The sequence below is a fragment of the Salvelinus alpinus genome, chromosome 21, assembly GCF_045679555.1.
Source record: "Salvelinus alpinus chromosome 21, SLU_Salpinus.1, whole genome shotgun sequence".
NCBI classification, from domain to species: Eukaryota; Metazoa; Chordata; class Actinopteri; order Salmoniformes; family Salmonidae; genus Salvelinus; species Salvelinus alpinus.
In genome coordinates this window covers 50,191,615-50,211,614 of record NC_092106.1, presented here as the reverse complement: position 1 = coordinate 50,211,614, position 20,000 = coordinate 50,191,615, and the positions used below count along the sequence as shown (strand labels likewise).

The following is a 20,000-nucleotide window of genomic DNA, read 5'->3' as shown; positions in this document are numbered from 1 at the left end:
GTTGGCTGATTCTGTGAGCTATTTTCAATAATCATTACAACTACTACTTACATACAGGACAGTAAGTCATGGTGTTACAGGACAGTAAGTCCAGGTGTTACAGGACAGTAAGTCCAGGTGTTACAGGACAGTAAGTCAAGGTGTTACAGGACAGTAAGTCCAGGTGTTACAGGACAGTAAGTCCAGGTGTTACAGGACAGTAAGTCAAGGTGTTACAGGACAGTAAGTCCAGGTGTTACAGGACAGTAAGTCCAGGTGTTACAGGACAGTAAGTCCAGGTGTTACAGGACAGTAAGTCATGGTGTTACAGGACAGTAAGTCAAGGTGTTACAGGACAGTAAGTCAAGGTGTTACAGGACAGTAAGTCCAGATGTTACAGGACAGTAAGTCCAGGTGTTACAGGACAGTAAGTCAAGGTGTTACAGGACAGTAAGTCCAGGTGTTACAGGACAGTAAGTCCAGGTGTTACAGGACAGTAAGTCCAGGTGTTACAGGACAGTAAGTCCAGGTGTTACAGGACAGTAAGTCAAGGTGTTACAGGACAGTAAGTCCAGGTGTTACAGGACAGTAAGTCCAGGTGTTACAGGACAGTAAGTCATGGTGTTACAGGACAGTAAGTCAAGGTGTTACAGGACAGTAAGTCCAGGTGTTACAGGACAGTAAGTCCAGGTGTTACAGGACAGTAAGTCCAGGTGTTACAGGACAGTAAGTCCAGGTGTTACAGGACAGTAAGTCCAGGTGTTACAGGACAGTAAGTCCAGGTGTTACAGGACAGTAAGTCCAGGTGTTACAGGACAGTAAGTCATGGTGTTACGGGACAGTAAGTCAAGGAGTTAAACGACAGTAAGTCCAGGTGTTACAGGACAGTAAGTCCAGGTGTTACAGGACAGTAAGTCCAGGTGTTACAGGACAGTAAGTCCAGGTGTTACAGGACAGTAAGTCCAGGTGTTACAGGACAGTAAGTCCAGGTGTTACAGGACAGTAAGTCAAGGTGTTACGGGACAGTAAGTCCAGGTGTTACAGGACAGTAAGTCCAGGTGTTACAGGACAGTAAGTCCAGGTGTTACAGGACAGTAAGTCCAGGTGTTACAGGACAGTAAGTCCAGGTGTTACAGGACAGTAAGTCCAGGTGTTACATGACAGTAAGTCCAGGTGTTACGGGACAGTAAGTCCAGGTGTTACAGGACAGTAAGTCCAGGTGTTACATGACAGTAAGTCCAGGTGTTACAGGACAGTAAGTCCAGGTGTTACATGACAGTAAGTCATGGTGTTACAGGACAGTAAGTCCATGTGTTACAGGACAGTAAGTCATGGTGTTACAGGACAGTAAGTCCAGGTGTTACAGGACAGTAAGTCCAGGTGTTACAGGACAGTAAGTCCAGGTGTTACATGACAGTAAGTCAAGGTGTTACAGGACAGTAAGTCCAGGTGTTACAGGACAGTAAGTCCAGGTGTTACATGACAGTAAGTCCAGGTGTTACATGACAGTAAGTCAAGGTGTTACAGACCTTTATGTGATGCTACAGGTTAAGGATATCAGTTCTACAACAAAACCATGGTGTGCATCCAAAATGACACCCTATTCCCTTCATAGTGCACTATTTTTGACCAGAGCCCTATGGCACCCTATTCCCTTCATAGTGCACTACTTTTGACCAGAGCCATGGTCCATTTGGAAGTTAACCATGGTCCTATATGCAAAATCATTTACGTCTATACATCTCTACATGTTCTTTAACTTCAACAATGGCAGAATAAGTTCCCTGCCCGTCTCCGTCAGTCAGAAGTTCAGAACGATGTACGTCACATAATTACAGGCCAACAGTTTACTTATACAGTCTTCGATAACAGCTGGCCGTGTTTTAGTGGAAATCGATGGAGAGAGAGAGAGAGAGAGAGAGACAGAGAGAGAGAGAGATATGTATACTTTGACAATGTAAGTAATAATAACTTGCCATGTCAATAAAGTCAATTGAATTGAATTGAATTGAATTGAATTGAGAGAGACACAGAGAGAGAGAGAGAGAGACAGAGAGAGACCGAGAGAGACAGAGAGAGACCGAGAGAGACACAGAAAGAGAGAGAGAGAGAGAGAGAGAGAGAGAGAGAGAGAGAGAGAGAGAGAGAGAGAGAGAGAGAGAGAGAGAGAGAGAGAGAGAGAGAGAGAGAGAGAGAGAGAGAGAGAGAGAGAGAGAGAGAGAGAGAGAGAGAGAGAGAGAAGGAGAAGAGAGAGAGAGAGAAGGAGAAGAGATAGAGAGAGAGGGAGAGAGAGAGAGAGAGAGAGAGAGAGAGAGAGAGAGAGAGAGAGAGAGAGAGAGAGAGAGAGAGAGAGAGAGAGAGAGAGAGAGCTGTGGGTTGGCAGCGCACTACATTGCTGCCTGACATAAGTTGAGGGACAGTGTCTGACAGACCAATCAACCTGCACATGTACTCTACTGTATGTTTATTGTCTTTATTTGCCAATAAAGCAAATTGAATTGAATTGAGAGAGAAAGAGAGATAGATAACAAATACCATTGTTAATACAACCAATATTTATGTTTATTTGTTTTCCCTTTTGTACTTTAACTATTTGCACATTGTTATAACACTGTATATAGACATAATATGACATTTGAAATGTCTCTATTCATTTAAAAACATTTGTCAGTGTTTATTATCTACTTCACTTGCTATGGCAATGTTAACATATGTTTCCATGCCAATATAGCCCTTTGAATTGATTTGATATAAGGGGTGAAATAGGAAAGGAAGAGAGGGAGAAAGGGGCTGTCCTACTCCTGTTAGAAAGAGGTGTGTGTCCTCGTCATCGTAGCACGTGACGGATATACAAACCCTTTTCCTCACTCGTACCTCACGATCACCTGCCTGCCTCTACAGAAATACCTCTACTCTGACTGAGCCAGAACCCAAACTCTAGCTATGACGGAGGAATAGCAGGAGAGAAACCCAGGCTACAAATCTAACTAAAGTCTTCATATAATAACTACATAATAATAAGAACAATAATAACATATGCCATTCGGTCTTAATGTGTTTTGGCACAGTGAGTGTAGACAGGGTTGCTGCTAACATACTTTGGCAGAGACATGAGTTAGACCAGCGGCTGTGTCTCAACTACGGCACAGTATGTTAACTTCTTTGAATATTAGCAGTACTGGGAGAGGAGAGGAGGAGGGGCTAGGGTAGCTAGCCTATCACACCCCATCAGAGTCTGACTCCCAGTACCCTATTGTGCAATAGTATTAGGGTGGGAGGCAGCCGGAGTTGGACGAGGAATGTGTGTGTGTGTGTGTGTGTGTGTGTGTGTGTGTGTGTGTGTGTGTGTGTGTGTGTGTGTGTGTGTGTGTGCGTGTGTGTGTGTGTGGCCATGTGCTGACTGGGTTACAATTGGCAGCCACAGGTTTCATCAGGACACACAATGAATGGACACAAAGTGACTGATTGATTGGGGTGCACAAGACCAGCCCATCATGTCTCCTCTGGTACAAAGCATGATGCTATAAGGATAGAAATGAACAACTGCACCTCAAGAGATAGCATTTAACATGTCTGTAATACCCAATCGTACAATAAACCTTTTCTGGCAAGCAGCATGTCACCCTCACCTGGTCTTATTTAGTTACGTGTGTTATTAGCATGTGATAACATGTGTTAATATTGTAATGAAACAGGCAGGGAGCGGGTCTCGAACCCTCGAGCTTCTAGCCCGAAGTCCGGCGCGCTATCGACTGTGCCGCAAAAGCCTGTTCAAGCGGCAGAGTCGATATATGCGCTTACAATCCCAGGGTCGTTACAATATCATCATTTAAAAATGATGAAAAACGTCAACTTTGATATATAGGCAATTAAAGGTACATTTCTCCATATCCTTATCAATTTTTTTTTTATAGCCCTTAAATCATAACTCAAATCTCATCAGATGTAATGTACTGTATTGAAAGCTTACCTTCCATCCAGCAGAGCTGTTGCTATCTCCCTTGTCCTTGAAATAAGGCACGTTCTTCACCATCCAGTCATAGATCTGAGACAAGGTAAGCCTCTTGTCCTGGGTGCTCTCAATAGCCTTAGTTATGAGGTCTGCGTAAGACATATTGCCCCAGGCGTTACGCCGAGATGAACTGCTTTTCCTCTGGGCAGCTGCAGCGGCCGCAGCCGCTACTGAAGATGCAGACCCGGCCGGGGAGGAGAGCAGAAGCACCTGTTGCTGCGGGAGTTGGGGGCTGTTCCCCGGGTGCTGCTGCTGCTGCTGCTGATGCTGCTGGTGGTCGTGGATGCAATTTTCCTGACATTGGAAATCATTGCAGAGGATGGTGGGTTTCTGATCCTCTTCGGGGTAGTCTTCAGTCTCTTCTAATAAACTGAGGCTGGAGATGAAGTCGGAGTTGCTGCTGGGTTCTTGTTTGACAGAAGGGGCGGGAGAGGAGGTGTTGGAATCGCCTGGGGTGATGAACTCCGGACGCGGCAGGGGCCACGTGCAGGAGCGGGGCCGGGAGAGAGGCTCGAAATCCGGATCGATCTCAACCTGCTGTGGTTGTTGGGCTGCCTCGGCCATAGTAGTAGCTAGAATAGCGTCAAATGTCACATAGAATTAGTAAACAGAAAGTTACTCATACACAGCGGGTGATGTGAAGGCAACAGGTAAAAGTAAACAACCGAAAAGGGGGCAGTGGTCGACCACCTGAACAAAAATATCGGTCCGTCCGATAACACTACATTGATATAAAGTCACAAATCAAGTCGGAGACAGCAACAACATCTAAGTCGACGATGAAAAAAAAAAATGTAGATATTCAGATTGTTGACGAATAGAATAGAAAAGTTAGAATAGAAGAAAAAAAACTACTTGGTGAACTTTTGTTTTTATAACAATCCAGTCGCAGTTATTATTCAGCCCAGCAGTTCCGTTTACTCTCGCCTGTTGAATGTCAGTTTACAGCCCGACAGCCGTGTTACCGGAGCTATCGTTTGTCAACTAATACCACCCACATTTGAGTGACAACTAAAACGGCCAATGACAGCTACTTAAAAACCAGAAACAGCAGTATGTTTTCATTCTTATATAGCTGGTAAACATCTCTTTCTCTGAAAAGATTAAAACGGGTACGCTTTGTGAAACGGTTGGCTAGGAAACTTAATCGGTTTGTTTTGTTGGAGAGAGAGAGAGGTAAAAGAGAAAGAGACATCACCTTTTTACAACGTAACCTACTGTGAAAAGGATGAGTTATAAAATGAAGGGGGAGGGTTTTTTCTGTCAGTCATGGTGTTGTTATTGTAAGTTGCATAGCGGGGACAGGATATGAGCAGAACCCAGATTTGTTCACTTTTAGAAATCATCACAAAAAAAAGAGGCTGAAATTGCTATAATACTTATAAAAATGAATAACCTACTTTAATTGCCCCCCAATGAAATTATAAATAGCTATTTACAAATAGCCTCATAAAAATGTATGAAATAACGCTGTGCTGTTCTAATAGAACACTGCTAAACTACTTAAAACTTTTCGCGTCGAGGTGATTGAGCGCTATTTGGGATCGTGGAAAATGACTGTAAAACCTCAGAACAAGACCGTTAATACAGTCTTCATGAATCATACGGATCATCCACTACATCCACGTTTTCTACAGATGCCCAGTAGCCAGCAAATCAGTTTTCTTCAAAATGCTTATTAGTTATCCAATGGAAGTCAGAGGAACTGATATTAAAACATTACATGTTATCATAATGAGGATGATGATGATGATGATGATGAGAAGGAGGAAGAACATAAGTTAATTTTAACCTGGATGATTTAGTTAGGGCTTTGGTATGAAAAGTACTACATTGTCATGGTGAGGTTATATATTGGCCTAGGCCAGTGGATCTGCCCCCGAGGCTGCTCCAATCCAACTCTTTGACAACATCCACTCATTGGACAACACTGTCAACCCGCGATCAGCGAAAACAGCCCACACTCTAGGCCGACTCTTTGCCTGTGCTAACATCTTTTGGCCATTTGCAGGTACTACCACAGTTTACATTTTTCATTGAAGCTTTATTTAACTAGGCAAGTCAGTTCAATTAACACATTATTATTTACAATGACGGCGTACCCCCGGCCAAACCATAACCCGGACTACACTGGGCCAATTGTTCGCTGCCCTATGGGACTCCCAATCACGGCCGGTTGTGATACAGCCTGGAATCGAACCAGGGTCTGTAGTGACGCCTCAAGCACTGAGATGCAGTGCCACTCAGGAGCTTGTTCCAATGTAGGCTTATTTCCTGTACAAATCATCAGGTACACACACAGTAATATCTTGCATTATAGCCTAACGTCTCGCACTTCTTTCACAATCACTAAGGTTTTGATCACAGATTTAAAAGTTTAAATGTATTCCTGGGCCATGCGCCAGCCAGTGCACATTTAGCGCCTTTGCGCACTACATGGGCGACAGCGTTCCAAAGCAGGTGAAGACTCGTTCGTGACATAAGAACTAAATCAGGAAGAAGACGTCAAGAAACGTTAACTGTTTAAACGCTGGCAAGGAACTTCCGCGATTGTCTGACGGAATTTAGCATGAGGGGATTTGGCATAGCGCGTCTGTGAAGGAATGTGGATTTAACTTCAGTCAACCATCACATCCAACTCTCATGTCAAGTGACATATTTCAGGATTTTCCCGGCAATGCATGTTATTCTGGACACGAAAAATGGTATATCTCATGATGCAATAGTGACCGGTATGTGACAAATGGTCTTCCGCTTTAATCTGGGTGTAGACAGTCTATTGTAACTACAACAACGCTACACCAACAACATTGGCAAAGCAGAAACAGACTGACACGGCTAATTCCTTTGCTATTGGTAAGCCTCGATTCAAACATAATATTCAGACTATGATTAAAATATATGGCTATGATATGGACAGGGTTTGGTAAATTACTTTCTAAATGCAATGCGTTACCGTTAATAGTTACCTTTCAGAAATTGTAATTTTAAATTAAACGTAACTTTTGGATTGCCCAAACGCAGTAACGTAATCTGATTACTTTCGGTTACTTTTTGATTCTTTTCCGTTTAAGAACCGTAGAAGTAAACAACATCTGGCGTGTCACCATAGTGATCTCTGACTTGTGGTCAGACTAGCTCAGGTGGAACAAACTTAAACTTGCACCTTTTTTTTTATACCATTGGTGAATGGAATATAAATGAAAAACCCCAGAAAGGTGTCATAATGTATATTTTTTCCCACAACAACAAAAATCTGAATTTAAAAGTAATTCAAGAAGTAATCATCTAGTTTTTCTAAAGTACCTGTAATCTGATTACAATATTTTTTTGCTGGTAGTATCTGATTACATTAAAAATACAAAATAAATTATCGGATTACATGTAATCAGTTACTCCCCATCCCTGTGGGTATAATATGGCTTAATATTACCAATAGATCACTATTGGTTCGAGGCCATGGCAAACATAGTCTTCTATCTGAGGACATGAATGGACACCTGAACTGGAGACCAATCAGTAGGCTAACCTACGGAACCTGTCAATAGAGCGCCCCCCCCAAATGGCACCCTGGCCCCTTTGTAGTGCACTTCTTCTGATCAAGGCCCCGGTCAAAAGAAGTGCACTACATAGGGAATAGGGTACCATTTTGGACGCCTTCAATCCGCCGCCCCTATACTTTAAACCAGGTTTAGGTCATCCGTTAGGCTTCTTCGGTGAGCATGGGGTTTAGCACAATGACTGACCTGCGCAGAGATTTACTTTCCTCAAGACATAATGACAACATGTTAATGGGAATGATAGATGGTAGTTACATACAGTAACGGTGACCCTATCACATGATGACTGTTATGTAGGCGTGTAGTTTTTGATAGAACGCACAGGGACAGTAGAAGGGTGTTGCTAAATCAGCCCCCTTTACCGACTAACGTAATATTTGTACGAGTTTAACTTCTGTAACAGCCTGTGAATGTTTACTGTGAGTGGTGTGTCCTATAACAGCCTGTGAATGTTTACTGTGAGTGGTGTGTCCTATAACAGCCTGTGAATGTTTACTGTGAGTGGTGTGTCCTATAACAGCCTGTGAATGTTTACTGTGAGTGGTGTGTCCTATAACAGCATGTGAATGTTTACTGTGAGTGGTGTGTCCTATAACAGCCTGTGAATATTTACTGTGAGTGGTGTGTCCTATAACAGCATGTGAATGTTTACTGTGAGTGGTGTGTCCTATAACAGCCTGTGAATGTTTACTGTGAGTGGTGTGTCCTTCTATAACCAGTGGTGAAGGTTTAGCATCATCATCATCATCATCATCATGGCTCCTCATCCAGTGGTCCAGGCCGTCATAGACCTCTCAGCTGGAGCGATAGGTAGGTCTACATCTAGACCCAAATGGCACCCTCTTCCCTCTAGTGCACTACTTTTAACCAGGTTCCATAGGGGTAGTGCACTACTTTTAACCAGGTTCCATAGGGGTAGTGCACTACTTTTAACCAGGTTCCATAGGGGTAGTGCACTACTTTTAACCAGGTTCCATAGGGGTAGTGCACTACTTTTAACCAGGTTCCATAGGGGTAGTGCACTACTTTTAACCAGGTTCCATAGGGGTAGTGCACTACTTTTAACCAGTTTCCATAGGGGTAGTGCACTACTTTTAACCAGGTTCCATAGGGGTAGTGCACTACTTTTAACCAGGTTCCATAGGGGTAGTGCACTATTTTAGACCAGGATCTATAGGGCTCTTGGTGGAACAGGCTGGCAACAATAAGGATACCCCCTCTAACAATGTGTGGCAGGCTGGGAACAATAAGGATACCCCCCCTAACAACGTGTGGCAGGCTGGCAACAATAAGGATACCCCCCCTAACAACGTGTGGCAGGCTGGCACCAATAAGGATACCCCCCCTAACAACGTGTGGCAGGCTGGCAACAATAAGGATACCCCCCCTAACAACGTGTGGCAGGCTGGCACCAATAAGGATACCCCCCCTAACAACGTGTGGCAGGCTGGCAACAATAAGGATACCCCCCCTAACAACGTGTGGCAGGCTGGCACCAATAAGGATACCCCCCCTAACAATGTGTGGCAGGCTGGCAACAATAAGGAGGACCCTCCAGACTAGGAGTGGCAGGCTGGCACCAATAAGGAGGACCCCTCCAGACTAGGAGTGGCAGGCTGGCACCAATAAGGAGGACCCCTCCAGACTAGGAGTGGCAGGCTGGCACCAATAAGGAGGACCCCTCCAGACTAGGAGTGGCAGGCTGGCACCAATAAGGAGGACCCCTCCAGACTAGGAGTGGCAGGCTGGCACCAATAAGGAGGACCCCTCCAGACTAGGAGTGGCAGGCTGGCACCAATAAGGAGGACCCCTCCAGACTAGGAGTGGCAGGCTGGCACCAATAAGGAGGACCCCTCCAGACTAGGAGTGGCAGGCTGGCACCAATAAGGAGGACCCCTCCAGACTAGGAGTGGCAGGCTGGCACCAATAAGGTGGACCCCTCCAGACTAGGAGTGGCTACAGTAGGCCTGTCTAGGCCTGACATTAAAATGTGTCGTCTGTTTTGGGAAAGTTAAAAAGGAAAAGTCAGCAAAATATAATTTTGGGTGTTGTCCTCCTCTCCATCTCCCTCCTCCTCTCCATCTTCCTCCTCCTCTCCATCTTCCTCCTCCTCTCCATCTTCCTCCGCCTCTCCATCTTCCTCCTCCTCTCCATCTTCCTTCTCTCCTCCTCCTCTGTCTCCTCTGTCTCCTCTCCATGTCCCTCCTCCTCTCCTCCTCCTCTCCTCCTCTGTCTCCTCTCCATCTCCCTCCTCTCCTCCTCCTCTGTCTCCTCTCCATGTCCCTCCTCTTCTCCTCCTCCTCTCCTCCTCTGTCTCCTCTCCATGTCTCTCCATGTCCCTCCTCCTCTCCTCCTCTGTCTCCTCTCCATGTCCCTCTTCTTCTCCTCCTCCTCTGTCTCCTCTCTATGTCTCTCCATGTCCCTCCTCCTCTCCTCCTCCTCTGTCTCCTCTCCATCTCCCTCCTCATCTGTCTCCCCTCCATCTCCCTCCTCTCCTCCTCATGTCTCCTCTCCATCTCCCTCCTCCCCTCCTCTGATCCTAAATCTGTACCTAGGGGAAACCACACCCAGTAGCTGTGTTTCAAACCCTCTCCATCTTCTCCCTCCGCTCATGTTGCCTTTAGGTGGGACAGCCTGTGTGTTCAGTGGCCAGCCGTTTGACACAGCCAAGGTGAAAATGCAGACCTTCCCTTCCATGTACCGAGGCTTCCTCCACTGCTTCATGTCCACCTACAGGTAAAAACACGTATTTACAGTGGTATTATTCCTAAATCCTGTGTATTTACAGTGGTATTATTCATGAATCCTGTGTATTTACAGTAGTATTATTCATGAATCCTGTGTATTTACAGTGGTATTATTCCTAAATCCTGTGTATTTACTGTGGTATTATTCCTGAATCCTGTGTATTTACAGTGGTATTATTCCTAAATCCTGTGTATTTACTGTGGTATTATTCCTGAATCCTGTGTATTTACAGTGGTATTATTCCTGAATCCTGTGTATTTACAGTAGTATTATTCCTGAATCCTGTGTATTTACAGTGGTATTATTCCTAAATCCTGTGTATTTACAGTAGTATTATTCCTGAATCCTATGTATTTACAGTAGTATTATTCCTGAATCCTATGTATTTACAGTAGTATTATTCCTGAATCCTATTTATTTACAGTAGTATTATTCCTGAATCCTATTTATTTACAGTAGTATTATTCCTGAATCCTATGTATTTACAGTATTATTATTCCTGAATCCTATATATTTACCTTTTATATAAATACAGTACCAGTCAAAAGTTTGGACACACCTGCTCAGTTCAGGTTTTATTCTTTATTTTTACTATTTTCTACATTGTAGAATAATAGTGAAGACATCACAACTATGAAATAACACATATGGAATCATGTAGTAACCCAAAAAAGTTTTAAACAAATCTAAATATATTTCTTCAAAGTAGACACCCTTTGCCTTGATGACAGCTTGTGTGTCCAAACTTTTGACTGGTACTGTATATACTGTACATACACTACATGACCAGGAAGTATGTGGACACCTGCTCGTCCAACATCTCATTCCAAAATCATGGACATTAATCTGGAGTTGGTCTCCCATTAGCTGCTATAATAGCCTTTACTCTTCTGATAAGGCTTTCATTAGATCTTGGAACGTTGCTGCAGGGACATTCAGCCACAGTTAGGTCCAGGCACTGATGTTGGGAAATTAGGTCTGGCTCGCAGTCTGCATTCCAATTCATCCCAAAGGATGTTCGATGGGGTTGAGGTCAGGGCTTTGTGCAGGCCAGTCAAGTTCTTCCACAACGATCTCAACAAACAATTTCTGTATGGACCTCACTTTGTGCACGGTGCATTGTCATGCTGAAACAGGAAAGGGCCTTCCCCAAACTGTTGCCACAAAGTTGGAAGCACAGAATCGTCTAGAATGTCATTGTATGCTGTAGCGTTAAGACTTCCCTTCACACGTTTCCCCTGTTCCAGAGTCCAATGGCGGCGAGCTTTACACCACTCCAGTCGACACTTGGCATTGCGCATGGTGATCTTAGGCTTGTGTGCGGCTGCTCGGCCACGGAAACCCATTTCATGAAGTTCCCGAGGAACAGTTCTTGTGCTGACGATTCTTCCAGAAGCAGTTTGGAACTCGGTAGTGAGTGTTGCAACTGACGACAGACAATTTTTACGCGCTACGTACTTCAGCACTCGGCGGTCCCGTTCTGTGAGCTTGTGTGGCCTACCACTTCACGGCTGAGCCGTTGTTGCTCCTAGACGTGTTCACTTCACAATAACAGCACATACATTTGACCGGGGCAGCTCTAGCAGGGCAGAGATTTGACAAACTGACTTGTGGGAAAGGTGGTATCCTATAACAGTGCCACGGTGAAAGTCACTGAGCTCTTCAGTACTGGCCATTCTACTGCCAATGTGGAGATTGAATAACTGTGTGCTCAATTTTATACACTATCAGCAATGGGTGTGGCTGAAATAGCCAAATCAACTAATTTGAAGAGGTGTCCACATACTGCTGTAAATATAGTTTATCTTGACGGAGGCTACACACCATAACGATCTGTTTTTTTCCAAGTTTTCCAACTTGCATTATCCTCCAAGAGTTTCTGAATCTGAATACCTGTTTCCTGTTTCCTGTCAATGTTACCTGGTGGGTCTGTAGACAGATGGGTCTGAGAGGGCTGTACCAGGGAGCCACCCCAGCCCTCATAGCCAACATCGCAGAGAACGCTGTCCTTTTCATGAGCTATGGTTTCTGTCAGGACGTGTTGCGGCGAATTACCGGGATGGACCAAGCCGTAGAACTCAGGTTAGACTGCCATATAGGACCACCAAGACAAGCCTTTGCATTGTTAGGCTCTTTCGACAGGGTCTTTCTACAGACTCGTTCTACAGACTCTTTCTATAGGCTCTTATAGAGTTTGTATTGTGTGTAATACTAGATCTTACATTGTTGTAATTCTGTCCAAGCAGATAGTTGTATATGCATGTATTACAACAACGATCTTTCCATGTCTTTCACATGACATGGCCTTTAAATATCAGTTGTGTAACATTTAACCAGTCTTAGGATTTTGTGCCAATTTACTGCAAAAATATTTTCCCTTTGCTATGGTTCTCCTCCTTCATTCCTCATCACTGGTCCCTGGTCCTCTCCTTTAGTGACCTCCAGAAGGCGTGTTCAGGCTCCCTAGCGTCCATCTTCTCCTCCCTGGCTCTCTGTCCCACCGAGCTGGTCAAGTGTCGTCTGCAGGCCATGCATGAGATGGAGGCCTCCGGCAAGATACCCTCAGGGCAGAAAAGGTAAGATAAGATAAGATGACATAACACAGTGCTTCTACATCTGCATTGCTTGCTGTTTGGGGGTTTTAGGCTGGGTTTCTTTCTGTACAGCACTTTGTGCCATCTGCGGATGTAAAAAGGGCTTTATAAATACATTTGATTTGATTTGTTGCATGAGATGGAGGCCTCTGGTAAGATACCTGCAAGGCAGTGGGATCCATACCTCCAATCTCTGTGTTGTGTCTCCCTGGGTCTGTCCAGTTCAGTGTGGTCCGTGGTTCGGACTGTGTTGAGGAAGGACGGTCCTCTTGGGTTCTACCAGGGTTTGACTACGACCGTCGTCAGGGAAGTCCCCGGGTATTTCTGCTTCTTCGGAGCCTACGAGCTCTGTCGCACGACATTTGCTCAGCATCTGAGCACCGACAAGGATGGCATAGGTACGACGGTGATATCATGAACACCTATCTATGTATTCATTCAAGTTTTGCAATGCAACTATTTGAGTAATCACTGTGTTCCAAATGGCTCCTCTCCTCTTCCCTCTCCTCCCCTCTTCTCTCCTCCTCTCATCCCCTTCCCTCCCCTCCTCTCTCCTCCCCTCCCCTCTCCTCCCCTCTCCCCTCCTCTCCTCTCCCCTCCCCTCCCCTCCCCTCCCCTCTCCTCCCCTCTCCTCTCCTCTCCTCTCCTCTCCTCTCCTCTCCTCTCCTCTCCTCTCCTCCCCTCTCCTCTCCTCTCCTCTCCACTCCTCCCCTCTCCACTCCTCTGATCCCCTCTCCTCCCCCCTCCTCCCCTCCCCTCCTCTCTAGGCGTTGTCCCTCTGATGTTCAGTGGTGGGTTTGGGGGAGCATGCCTGTGGCTGGTGGTCTATCCCATAGACTGTGTGAAGTCCAGGATCCAGGTCCACTCCCTAGCAGGCAGACAGCAAGGCTTCATCAAGACCTTGATGGGGATCATACGCACTGAAGGTGAGGGGACAAAGTGATACAATAGATACGGCATAATAGCTGAATTATAGTACTACTATATTTGTGAATGGAAATGGGTATACTGTACACAGTGAGCAGGAGGGTCTCTTCCAGTTCACTGCAGTGGTGGAAAAAGTACCCAATTATCATACTTGAGTAAAAGATACCTTAATAGAAAATGACTAGAGTAAAAGTGAAATTCACCCGGTAAAATACGTATTACTTGAGTAAAAGTCTAAATGTATTTTGTTTTAAATATACTTAAGTATCAAAAGTAAAAATATAAGTCATTTAAAATTCCTGATATTAAGCAAACCAGACGGCACAATTTTCTTGTTTTTATTTATGGATAGCCAGAGGCAGACTCCAACACTCAGACATCTTTACAAACAAAGCATGTGTTTAGTGAGTCAGATCAGAGGCAGTAGGGATGACCAGGGATGTTCTCTGTTTAGTGAGTCCTCCAGATCAGAGACAGTAGTGATGACCAGGGATGTTCTCTGTTTAGTGAGTCAGATCAGAGGCAGTAGGGATGACCAGGGATGTTCTCTGTTTAGTGAGTCCTCCAGATCAGAGACAGTAGTGATGACCAGGGATGTTCTCTGTTTAGTGAGTCCTCCAGATCAGAGGCAGTAGGGATGACCAGGGATGTTCTCTGTTTAGTGAGTCCTCCAGATCAGAGACAGTAGTGATGACCAGGGATGTTCTCTGTTTAGTGAGTGAATTTGACAATTTTCCTGTCCTGCTAAGCATTAAAAATGTAACGAGTACATTCGGGTGTCAGGGAAAATGTATGGAGTCAAAAGTACATTATTTTCTTTAGAAATATAGTGAAGTAAAAGTTGTCAAAAATATCAATAGTAAAGTACAGATACCCCCAAAAAGTACTTAAGTACTTTAAAGTATTTTTACTTTAGCACTTTACACCATTGGTTCACTGTGATATAAGATGGTACCTCAAATGTTCAACAGTTTATATTTTGAGTGAAATAAAGTATTATACACAGAACCTGTCTTCCTCTATATTTCTGTTCTTCCTATAGGAGTGGCTCCTCTCTACTCAGGCCTCACTCCCACCATGATCAGAACCTTCCCTGCCAACGGAGCTCTCTTCTTGGCCTATGAGCTCAGCCGTAAGGCGATGATGCAGAAGTTTGGAGACGTCTGATTGGCTGATCCCTTCTCCTCACAACGGACACGTCCTGTTTCCTCCACCAATGCCTGCACTTTTGTTGGCATCCCAAAATGGAACCTTATGTTTAAACATTATTTTTAAAGTCTGAATGTAATTTTTTTTGTATAAAATATGCCTTTTGTTGTTGTAGCTATTGAATATGCAAGGATAATGCCTACATTTGTTGAGCAGGTCACAGTTATTTGAGAATGTAGAGTGTGTGGTGTTCTGTAAAAACTTTAAATAAAGTCACACACTCTATATTGAATGGCTAATCCTAACCTACCATATACAGTGTGATATTTCTCTCTTTTTATACAGTTTACTCACACTTAGTCAGCACTTCTACAAAACAGGTTTTCAGGTGTGTGTCAGCTTATGCTTTTTACAGTTATTCTATGGGACACCTATCCACTGTGAAGGTACCGTGAATCTACTGTGAAGTCACTGTGAATCTACTGTGAAGGTACTGTGAATCTACTGTAAAGGTACTGTGAAGATACTGTGAAGGTACTGTGAAGGCACTGTGAAGGTACTGTGAATCTACTGTAAAGGTACTGTGAAGATACTGTGAAGGTACTGTGAAGGCACTGTGAATCTACTGTGAAAATACTGTGAAGGCACTGTGAAGGCACTGCGAAGGCACTGCGAAGGCACTGTGTATAATTAGAACTGTGCATTCATAGAGGTGTTTTACCATTCAAACTGGTGCTGAACCACGGCAAGTTGAGAGGCACATGGTATTAGATTAAGTGTATACTCTGGTAAGCACAATGACTTCTGAAAGACGCTGTTCTTTATAACAAACAAATGTATTTATAAAGCTCTTCTTACATCAGCTGATGTCACAAAGTGCTGTACAGAAACCCAGCATAAAACCCCAAACAGCAAGCAATGCAGGTGTAGAAGCACCATAACAATAAACATTCACTAATAACTGCTATTTTTATATTCCCCTCTCGCTCTCTCTCCTTCCCTTCCTCCCTCCGTCCTTCCATCCTTAACCCCTCTTCCATCCCTCCTTCCTCTCTCCCTCCCCGGTAACGACGCTGTGACGCCCTCCCTCCGTCCTTCCCTTCCATCCTTACCCCCTCCTCCATCCTCTCTTCCTTCCTTCCTTCCTCCCTCTCCCTCCCTCCCTCCCTCCCTCCCTCCCTCCCTCCCTCCCCGGTAACGACACTGTGGCCGCCTCCCTCCCTCCCTCCCCGGTAACGACACTGTGGCGGCCTCCCTCCCTCCCTCTCTTCCTCCCTCCCTGGTAACGACACTGTGGCGGCCTCTCTTCCTCCCTCCCTCTCTCCCTCCCCGGTAACGACACTGTGGCGGCCTCCCTCCCTCCCCGGTAATGACACTGTGACGGCCTCCCTCCCTCCCTCCCCGATAACGACACTGTGACGGCCTCCCTCCCTCCCTCCCCGGTAACGACACTGTGACGGCCTCCCTCCCTCCCTCTCTTCCTCCCTCCCTCCCTCTCTTCCTCCCTCCCTCCCTCTCTTCCTCCCTCCCTGGTAACGACACTGTGACGGCCTCCCTTCCTTCCTCCCTCCCCGGTAACGACACTGTGACGGCCTCCCTTCCTTCCTCCCTCCCCGGTAACGACACTGTGACGGCCTCCCTTCCTTCCTTCCTCCCTCCCTTCCTCCCTCCCTCCACGGTAACGACACTGTGGCGGCCTCTCTGCCTCTCCCCTAGGATCTACAGACTACACAACCTAAAGACAGACTGTAGATCTACAGACTACACAACCTAAAGACAGACTGTAGATGTACAGACTACACAACCTAAAGACAGACTGTAGATGTTCAGACTACACAACCTAAAGACAGACTAGATGTACAGACTACACAACCTAAAGACAGACTAGATGTTCAGACTACACAACCTAAAGACAGACTGTAGATGTACAGACTACACAACCTAAAGACAGACTAGATGTACAGACTACACAACCTAAAGACAGACTAGATGTACAGAGTAAGGCAGAACAATTCCAGTCGACGAGGCCCGTGTCGCGTGATCAGATCATCTTGTGTTTGGATCGAGTTCCCCCCCCCCCCCCCCCCACTAGCATGGTGTCAAGATACCACCTATTGTTAATTCATGAGCGTATACACTCATCACAGGACTCACATTAATGACAAAACTATATGATATAAAGATATACAATAGAATAAACACGCTTCACTAGCTAAGTACAACTTCCAGTGGATTTTAATTGTGTTGTTAATGAGCCTCTCCTGTCTTCCACACTGTATCGGGGGACTGCAGCATCGACAGAGCACTCTCTCTCTCTCAGAGCTCGGACAGAAACAGACCATTAGGGACAGGCCACACCCTAGTGGGAGAGAGGACACAGGTAAATATCCCCACCTGCCTACCGTCCCTCCGACACACACACATACACACAGACAGACAGACAGACACACAACGGCAGAGAGACAGACACAGCACAGCAGACAGACAGACACACACAGACAGACAGACAGACAGCTTGCTCTGTCCGACCAGGCTTCTGAGGAGGTGCTGTTACAAATATACTTAGTTCCTAACCAGTTTTCAGTCTTTAACGTTCATGTTGCTCTGAGTATTAATAGCTGCAGGTATAGGTCGTATTTCTGAAACTATTGGACTGACTTAGCCGACTGACCGGGTTGAATAAAGGTTGAGTACAGAGCACCAGGCAGGACTAGAGAGAGACATGGTGTCCCAGGGTAAGGTCCAGATCAGCACTGAACAGATCCTAGAAGGTACGTGGACCTTACATGGAAATGGGATGATTCAGAGAGAGAGAGTGACACATCGTTACAACACTTGTATACAGCCATAATATGACATTTGAAATGTCTCTATTCCTTTGGAACTTTTGTGAGTGTAATGTTTACTGTTCATTTTTTATTGTTTATTTCACTTTTGTTAATGATCTATTTCACTTGCTTTGGCAATAAAGAAGAGAGAGAGAGAGAAAGCGAGAGAGAGAAAACAATTCTATACATGCAATGGGAATAATATAATTTTAACAGTAGATGACATGGATATTATCAACTGAAAAAGTGATGAGATTTGACCATTTTAGGAGGGATTGATTCTTTACCTAATTATCTGGGTGGTTTGTGTGTGTGTCTGCGTGCATGTGTGTACGTGCGTGTGTGGGAGCGCTCGTTGGAGGCTCTGAGGAGAAGGTGTTGCCTCACTACTAGACACAACAATGACTCAGGAGTACCAGACAGACCAGAGGACATCTGATACTAGTCACAGACAGACCAGAGAGACCAGATAACATCTGAAACTAGTCTCAGAGAGAGATCAGAGGACTTCTGAAACTAGTTACAGAGAGAGACCAGAGGACATGTAATACTAGTCTCAGAGAGACCAGAGGACATGTTAAACTAGTTACAGAGAGACCAGAGGACATGTGATACTAGTCTCAGGGAGACCAGAGGACTTGTGAAACTAGTCTCAGAGAGACCAGAGGACATGTGATACTAGTCTCAGAGAGAGACCAGAAGACTTGTGAAACTAGTCTCAGAGAGACCAGAGGACATGTGAAACTAGTCTCAGAGAGACCAGAGGACATGTGATACTAGTCTCAGAGAGACCAGAGGACATGTGATACTAGTCACAGAGAGACCAGAGGACATGTGATACTAGTCTCAGAGAGAGACCAGAGGACATGTGATACTAGTCTCAGAGAGAGACCAGAGTACATGTGATACTAGTCTCAGAGAGAGACCAGAGGACATGTGATACTAGTCTCAGAGAGACCAGAGGACATGTGATACTAGTCTCAGAGAGACCAGAGGACATGTGATACTAGTCTCAGAGAGAGACCAGAGGACATGTGATACTAGTCTCTATTTTATTATGACAGACCAGCTAGATCTACTGTCTCTATTATATTATGACAGACCAGCTACATTTACAGTCTCTATTATATTGTGACAGACCAGCTAGATCTATTGTCTCTATTATATTATGACAGACCAGCTAGATATACTCTCTCAATTATACTACGAAAGACCAGCTACATCTACTGTCTCTATTATATTATGACAGCCCAGCTACATTTACAGTCTCTAATATATTATGATAGACCTGCTAGATCTACTGTCTCATTTATATTATGACTGACCAGCTATAACTATTGTCTCTATTATATTCTGACAGACCAGCTACATCTACTGTCTCAATTATATTATGACAGACCAAAAATATCTACTGTCTCAATTATATTATGACAGACCAGCTAGATCTACTGTCTTTATCATATTACAACAGACCAGCTATATCTTCTGTCTCAATTATGTAATGACAGACCAGCTACATCTACTGTCTCTATTATATTATGACAGACCAGCTACATCTACTGTCTCAATTATATTATGACAGACCAGCTAGATCTACTGTCTCAATTATTTTATGACAGACCAGCTACGTCTACTGTCTAATTTATATAATGACAGACCAGCTAGATCTACTGTCTATAGTATTTTACGACAGACCAACAATATATACTGTCTCTATTATATTATGACAGACCTGCTAGAACGACTGTCTTAATTATATTATGACAGACCAGCTAGATCTACTGCCTCTATTATATTATGACAAACCAGTTAGATCTATTATCTCTATTAAATTATGACAGTCCAGCTACATCTAGTGTCTTTATTATATTACAACAGACCAGCTCTATCTACTGTCTCAATTAAATTACGACAGATCAGGCTAGATCTACTGTCTCCATTATATTATGGCAGACTAACTAGATCTACTGTCTCTACTATTTTATGACAGACCAGCTAGATCTATTATCTCTATTAAATTATGACAGTCCAGCTAGATCTACTGTCTCTTAAATTCAGACAGATCAGATAGATCTACTGTCTCTACTATATTATGACAGACCAGCTAGATCTACTGTCTCTACTATTTTATGACAGACCAGCTAGATCTATTATCTCTATTATGGTATGACAAACCAGCTATATCTACTGTCTTTATTATATT

General features: G+C 44.4%; 2 protein-coding genes and 1 long non-coding RNA gene across 5 annotated transcripts in view; 1 reads left to right on the top strand and 2 right to left on the bottom strand.

The window, feature by feature from the left end:
• The window catches only part of foxo1a (forkhead box O1 a), a 204,918-nt gene extending 199,987 nt beyond the window's left edge, over positions 1 to 4,931 (bottom strand). Inside the window, exon 1 of the mRNA XM_071358118.1 lies at positions 3,950 to 4,931. Coding sequence (XP_071214219.1) covers positions 3,950 to 4,555 — 606 coding nt within the window. The 5' untranslated portion in view covers positions 4,556 to 4,931. The remainder of the gene's footprint in view (positions 1 to 3,949) is intronic.
• Positions 4,932 to 6,501: 1,570 nt separating this feature from the next.
• slc25a15a (solute carrier family 25 member 15a) lies at positions 6,502 to 15,261 on the top strand. 3 transcript variants are annotated; one of them, XM_071358117.1, is made up of 8 exons: positions 6,502 to 6,696; positions 8,271 to 8,361; positions 10,176 to 10,287; positions 12,235 to 12,381; positions 12,735 to 12,875; positions 13,116 to 13,291; positions 13,661 to 13,819; positions 14,863 to 15,261. In XM_071358117.1, exons 2-8 carry the CDS (start codon positions 8,307 to 8,309, stop codon positions 14,985 to 14,987), a joined length of 915 nt encoding a protein of 304 aa, XP_071214218.1. In that variant the 5' UTR covers positions 6,502 to 6,696; positions 8,271 to 8,306; the 3' UTR covers positions 14,988 to 15,261. The 3 variants fall into 3 exon arrangements, with proteins under 3 accessions (XP_071214218.1, XP_071214217.1, XP_071214216.1); XM_071358116.1 differs by having other exon boundaries at positions 6,502 to 6,723; XM_071358115.1 differs by having other exon boundaries at positions 6,502 to 6,847.
• A 1,393-nt stretch (positions 15,262 to 16,654) lies between these two features.
• LOC139548426 (uncharacterized) lies at positions 16,655 to 16,995 on the bottom strand. Its single transcript, XR_011669706.1, has 3 exons — positions 16,944 to 16,995; positions 16,775 to 16,842; positions 16,655 to 16,704 (listed from the first exon to the last, which is right to left on the bottom strand). It is a non-coding gene; the product is annotated as an uncharacterized lncRNA (long non-coding RNA).
• Between the last annotated feature and the right edge of the window lie 3,005 nt (positions 16,996 to 20,000).

Coding starts and splice junctions, on each gene's coding strand:
- slc25a15a (XM_071358117.1), top strand. CDS start 8,307: ATGGCTCCTCATCCAGTGGTCCAGGCCGTCATAGACCTCTCAGCTGGA. Junction 10,288..12,234: donor TGCTTCATGTCCACCTACAG/GTAAAAACACGT, acceptor GTGGGTCTGTAG/ACAGATGGGTCTGAGAGGGC. Junction 13,820..14,862: donor GGGGATCATACGCACTGAAG/GTGAGGGGACAA, acceptor TTCTTCCTATAG/GAGTGGCTCCTCTCTACTCA.